General features: G+C 45.8%; 1 protein-coding gene across 1 annotated transcript in view; it reads left to right on the top strand.

Moving 5' to 3' along the window:
- The first annotated feature begins 1,219 nt into the window (after positions 1–1,219).
- SASH1 (SAM and SH3 domain containing 1) overlaps positions 1,220–6,467 on the top strand; it is a 202,847-nt gene continuing 197,599 nt past the window's right edge. Inside the window, exon 1 of the mRNA XM_047769981.1 lies at positions 1,220–2,025. Within this exon, the coding sequence (XP_047625937.1) occupies positions 1,897–2,025 (129 nt within the window). The 5' untranslated portion in view covers positions 1,220–1,896. The remainder of the gene's footprint in view (positions 2,026–6,467) is intronic.

Raw genomic sequence — 6,467 nt, 5'->3', positions numbered from 1 at the left:
CAGGTGGCTAAAACACTGAAATTCTTAAGTAGACTAGTAAAACCAACTCTTAACAGTTGCTTTACCTTTTCTCATCATTTACTTCTGTTCATGTCTTTATAGATGTAATAATAATGTGCTGATGATAACAAGCCCACCACTGCTTTAGAGAATTTATTTGGCTACCTAGCATCTTAGAACACATACCTGGCCTAAGGCCAGCTTCAGCTCAGAAAAGCACCAGGCGTGGGCATACTGATTCTGTGCCCAGCACTCCACTTCAACACAACTCCTCCTTACTGTCAAGGGAAAACTTTCTCATTCTTTCTCTTTCTTTTCAAAAATATTGTCATCAGGGATTAAGCTTATACACGTAATTACTTTTGAAACTTTTTTTTTTTTTTTCAATCTTGCACTTTCTTCTAAGGGCTATTCATCCATTTGTGTTGATTCCCCCTAATTCCTGCTTTTAGGAAGGGGATTTCAAGGACGAGCGCTCTTAGGTCCCTCAGCCCTCCTTTAATGTGGTGGGTTCAGAAGGAAACACACACACACACACACACACACACACACACACACACACAACCAAGAGGCCTCTAAAACAAGCAAGGACTCTCCCCGCCTCCAACCCCGGGGGCACCTTACCTGGTTTTTTGTACCCTACAGCGTTTTGACCTAAGGGCGGTTCCTCGTGGTTTCCGAAAAGTTTCACAAAATGATCAAACACCCAATCAAATGTGACCTGGATTGTCAGCTCCCAGGGTAAATTCTCTGAGTGGTTTGTAAAGAACGGATCACAACAGATGAAATACTTCTACAGGGCTCTTTCTCTTGTAAAATAAATCCGTCATGGATCTTGTCCTTGCAAAAACACACACACAGGGCCCCAAGTGTGTTGGTTAAATGGCTACAACCATAGCACTGAATTTTGAAAAGAGCCCTTCCCTAGGTCCTTAGTGTCAAGGACCCGTTGAAGCCCAAAGCTTCTTACCCCTCTTTAGGGGAACTCCCCTATTTAGCCGACACCCCTAGCAATCACGGCCTTTGGGGCGCCCGGAAACTAAGAAAGTCCCCACTCATAATAAACACGATACAAACAATGGCTCGTGCCCAAGCTTTCACACTTGTTTTTCCAGGTCTTGGCTGAGAGAGGCAGAGTTGTAATTCCCGAGGTCGCTTGACTCCAGGAGGGGCGAGGTGTGCAGTTGTAACCACACTGACTACTTGGGAACTCTTTCAAGAGCAGCTTAAAGATTAACTTTCTCGAGTTTCTGTGACCAAAACTGTCTGAGTGAATAGCGTGATTGGAAACTTGTGCAGGCGGGAGAAGCGCGGCCGCTCTTTCAACAGGCGATTTGTTCTCCTGTCTATGGCTCATTTCCATGCAAAGAGCCTGACATCAGAGCACCTTTTGTTGCTAAACGCTTTCTTTAGCTTCGCGGGGAGAGAGTCATGTGGAGCTGGAAGGACTCATTTTGAAGAGAGGGGGCCCGGGGAGTTCCCCCCAAGTTCCAGAGCCACCGCGGTCACTCGGCGGGGCCCTGCCCAGACTTGCTGGAAGTGATGAGTCGCGTGCCTACTTAGTCGGTCCCGGTTACAGGAAGAGACGCCTTTGCAGCGGGTCGCATTGCTCCTGGGCTGCCAGGATTCCCCGCCGAAAAACTCAGTGGTGCAAACCTTGCCTCCTGCTACCCGGTGGCCGAGCCCAGCCGGGCCGGCAAAGTTTCGGGACTTGTCAGTCGCGCTGCCCGCCGCCACCTCGAGCCGAAGTGCGGGCGCCTTCCGGGGGCGCCCGCGGGGTCGGAGGCCGCGGGGGATGCGGCGCGGGGGCGCGGCTCGGTGACGCGGCGGGCGGAGACCGGCGCCGGGGGCCGGGCGCGCGCTGCTGCGGGGCCGGGGCGCCCCGGGGACCCGGCCATGGAGGAGGACGCGGGAGCCGCCGGCCCGGCGCCGGAGCCGGAGCCCGAGCCCGCGCCGGAGTGTGAAGCGGGCGCTGGCATGTCCGAGGCGTTCTCCCGGCTCTGGACCGACGTGATGGGCATCCTGGTGAGTTACCTGCGGCCGCCGAGGCGCGCGGAAGGCGGGCCCCGGGACGGGCGGGCTCCCGGCCACCCCGCGTTCCCTTGGCGCTCGCCGACCTGGCAAGCCCACTCGGCCGAGTCTTCCTTCTCCGGCTCTAGTTCTTAGGGGGTTAAATACGCACGGTTTAGGATTTCAAACCCTAATTAAAAAATAAGCCGCCTCGGATCACATCAAAGTTTTTTGTTTTTGGTTTTAAACAATCGGGTATGATATTCAACAGTTTAATCTGGGACACCTGCTGAGAAGTTGGTGTGGAGAAAGAGTCCTTCAAAGACTGGGTGTAAATAAACCGTATTTGGCTGATGTGCTTTCACAGTTGGATTTGGGAAGAGGCTGATGTTACTGATGTTTATCTCTTCACCATTTGTTGTCTGACCGGGAGAGGAAACCAATTACCGCCTACTCAGAACCTCAAAAAGTTTACTTACTCTGTTTGCAGTTTTTAAGACTTGTAGATTTACTGGATATTTGTTGTTATGTGTTGGGGACTAAAAACAGTAAGACTTATTTTGCTAAATCTGTATTGTCATGTATTTTGAAATGTCCAGTAACTGAAACAGCCCATAGATTTGGCAGAATTTCTGAAAAAAAGTCTTTAGGTGTGGAGGATGAAGCTTTAGCTTGTTTGTTCAGGGTTCAGTGCCTTGAAGAATTAGTAGTTTTGCTCGGTGGAACTGTAGGTGGGTAGGTAGACTAGAATCAGGTGGGGGGGGGGGTTAGTACAGCCAGACATCTTAATCCACTCCTAGAGTCAACCTCAGTTTAAATGTGGAATTTAAACTGAAATTTAAATTTGGAATTGGCAGTTGTGTTGATCATTGGAAGAGGCTGTAGATTTCCTTGAAGGTCTTTTATTTTTTTAATGGAAGGAAGTGTCGTTTGTAGAAAGAAGCTCTTCCTTGGGAATGATGAAACCTTTCTTAGCACAGTAATTAAGCTCTAGGACTTTGGAGCACATTAGCCTGGGTTCACATCCCAGCCCTTTTGTTGATTGACTGCCTGACCTCGGCCAAGTTAGCCAACCCTATTGATCTATTTCATCACCTGAAAAGTGAAGCAAAGGTTTGCTTTCTTAGGTTTCTCTGAGATTTAGCTAAGTTGAAATAGAGCTTGTGCTCAGCATACCAGCATGCAGTTGGACTTCATAAATGATAGCTCTCACTTTATTTTCTTGCAAATAGTCCTGCATCTCATCTTTCCAGATGTCCTAAAGCCCCAGTTATTCCATTTTCAGGTGTCCATTGGTATTTATGATTATTCCTCTATAGAGAGCCAGGAAAGGTTGGTTGAAGATTTCTATCTGCTCTTCTCATTCTCCACTGTTTTAAAAATGTGCATTTAAAAATTTCTTTAACTTGTGCTTTTTGCGTGGGCCTTCAGTGAAATTCCAGAAAACCCAATGAACATGTAAAAGTTGCCGTGATAGATCATTTTTTGAAGTTTATCAGGCAGCAGGCATAGCTTGCTATTTCTTGCTTAGGTCTCACTCTAAATTTTCAGTCACTAAGAAAATTGATTTGATAGCATCACATTGTAAGGTGTGGGCTGAGGAGGGAAGGGTTAGAGGGGCTTGCTTAAATGGAAAGTGTGGGCTCAGGGTTGTTTTGGGGGGGGGGTGGCATGGGATATTTATTTTCTGAGAATTTGCTTTCCCTTCCCTGGCAGATTCCAGCGCTGTTGGGTCAGTTGTAGCAGAGTGTTCTTTGGCTGAGTTAAAAGATGGGGTGGGGCTCCAGAATCCCAAACCTGTTATCTAAAGGCAGATGCAGGAGAAAAGAAAATAGGTACTTCTTACAGAGCTAATAGTTCAGTGTGAGGCAGAAAGAACGGGAAGACTGTCCCAGACAGGTATTATTCACTCGTGTTTTCCCATCTTTTATAATGTCTTATTTTCCTTTGAGTCTTGGGCATCAAGACTGTTCCTTCGTAAAATGCACTTGAAGAAGACATAGGTTACCTGTGTGTTCATGCCTTTACGAAGTCACCAGGAGCAAAGGATCTTTATTCTGTTTTTTTTTCCGCTCGCATCGAAGTGTTTATATTAAGAAACTGTTTTAGGATGAATGTAAGACACAAAACTAGCAGTTGACTGTCTCTGTTCTTACAGAGATAAAAGACACCATTTCCTTCATGTTATGTTTAAAATAGGGGATTATCTATCAGCCTAGACAGTGAAGTAACTTGATCAGTGGCACATGTACTTTGTGAGTGGCTATGTCAGATTGCACCCCAGTTCTCTGACCCCCACCATTCTGGAGCCTGGTGCCGTGGCGTTCCGTAGTTAACTGTCCCCGATCAACTTGAGAGAATGTAATTAATCACATCCAGTATTTTAGGAAAATCCTACTTGGAAGATTCTTTTTTCATTCCCCTTCAGGAGGGGAATGGCGATGGTAGGATAACTATACTTTTTTAAGTGAGTGAGCACAGCTCCGAGGTGCAGAACAGTGAGAGCCACTTGTCCCCTGTGGATTTTGTTGGTTCTAACCCCAGGAAAGGGTGTTACCCAGAGGCATTGACGTCAGTAAATATGGGATGGTTGTTGGGGCTTATCCACTCCAAATGCTGTAGTTCGTTAAGACACATTTTGCATTTAAATTAATTCAGTCCTGCTTAGTTCAGCACCAACTTGTTGCTTTTAGGTAATTGTTAAGAAAACGCTTATTTAGATATGTAATAGTATAATTTATGGCTTGCAAAATGTTTGAGCATGCTTGGAGGAATACATGCTAATAAGTGACTATGTAAACAGATCTAGAATTAAGAGAAAAAACACTATTGATGGTGTGGGCCTGGAGGGCATGGCCAGTGTTTTATGCATTTTTCTACCTCCATGGCTTGGGGCTAAGGATGCGGTTTTACTGAATGAAAAAGACAAAAAATATGTACTCAAATGCATGAGCCACTTCAAAATACTGCTCTGTAAAGACTCCTGCACTGGCTTTAATGGGGTATATTTATTAAGACTTGAATAAATGCTACTGATGCTGACACTACCGCTTGGACAGTTTCATCATGCAAGCTCCAATCCTGGCGCTTCCACCGAAAAACGTAATGGCAAATTGCGAAATGTTTGTAAACCCTGAGCCATTAAACCACGGCCTTCTTGTGAATGTGCTATTCTGTTCTCTAACCTGGCAGCCCGTGGCCAGCCTGGGTTTTCAAAGCCCATCACCTTTCCTGTGGACATGCTTAGACTTCCGTGGAGAACAAGTTAGAATCCTTTGGGCTTGTACTCTTTTATCTTTGCTCCATGGTTGCAGACAAAACATTCTTTTTTGGGGGGGGGGGGTATTTTTTTTTTAAGAGTAGAAATTGCTGAGGTTATCAGATGTGGTGGATCCTATTTTTCAGCCCGGAGTATCCATTTGGTAAGTGGTGATGGTTCAGAAATTTTTATTGTAGAATTTGAGGGTGTCTTAAAGCAGAGTCCCGCCATTAAAAGTCCTTGTTCACTGGCTAGGGAGGGGAAGGGAGTTAGTAAGTGACTATTGTTTGCAGGATCCTGCAAGATGCACCTCCCCCAAACCTTACATTTCCCTGCTAAGATCCTACAATTTACACCCATTTCCTAGCAAAGCTTGGAAACTATCCATTGTGTAGACAAACTCTGCACAAAGGACCTAAGCCTAGTCTAATTCCTGTGCAAGCTACCGAAAAGAAGGTAGTAGGTTTAGCTAAGTTTATCTTCAGGGTAAGTTATCTGTTAGGTTTACTGTGTCTTGCTCTTTGCTGAAGTCCCCGTCCTTCCAAGACCCTCCTTGGCTTTGCAGGTTTAGGCCAAGTGTGGGGGAGGGGAGAAGTCGGTGGGATTCCTAGGGAGCTTTTAACATGCACACTCCTTTGTAAGGACCGCTGGGTGATTTACATATTCCTTGGATGGAGTTTTCTGTTAAGCCCTTCAGCTAATGACTTAATTTTAGGTCTTGGAAGCTGAGAGTCAGCCCCGCTTTCAGATATTCTGACTTCATCCTAATTTTACGTTCCTGTGAGTCTGCTGAAAGCCCGTGGCTTTTATAAGCGGGAGGCACTGACTAAAGAACCTTGGAAATCAGCTCCCTCATTTGAAGAGGAGGAATAGAGGGCCCTAAGGTCACCTAAGGACCAGAACGCACATCCCCTGATTTTCAGTTTGCCAAAGGCAAAGTGTTTTAATTCTGGCTGAGGTCGTTACCCTTTTGCTGTCAAAACTTATGAAATAATTCATCACCCAAACATAAATGCATAAATATAGTATGAAAGACACTGTTACCTTGAGACGGGGCAGATGGGAAGAAATTCAAATAAACAAATTGATTGAGCTCGGGAACAAGCAAGCACTGTAGCATTTCGTTTTCTGGTGGATTCCTTTGAAGAAACTAACATATCCCATGGAAATATGAATTTTTTGGAGTTCCTGTTGTGGT

This window comes from Phacochoerus africanus, chromosome 2, assembly GCF_016906955.1.
Source record: "Phacochoerus africanus isolate WHEZ1 chromosome 2, ROS_Pafr_v1, whole genome shotgun sequence".
Taxonomy (NCBI): domain Eukaryota; kingdom Metazoa; phylum Chordata; class Mammalia; order Artiodactyla; family Suidae; genus Phacochoerus; species Phacochoerus africanus.
Note: the sequence above shows the minus strand (reverse complement) of the source record. Positions and strands in the feature narration are given on the sequence as shown.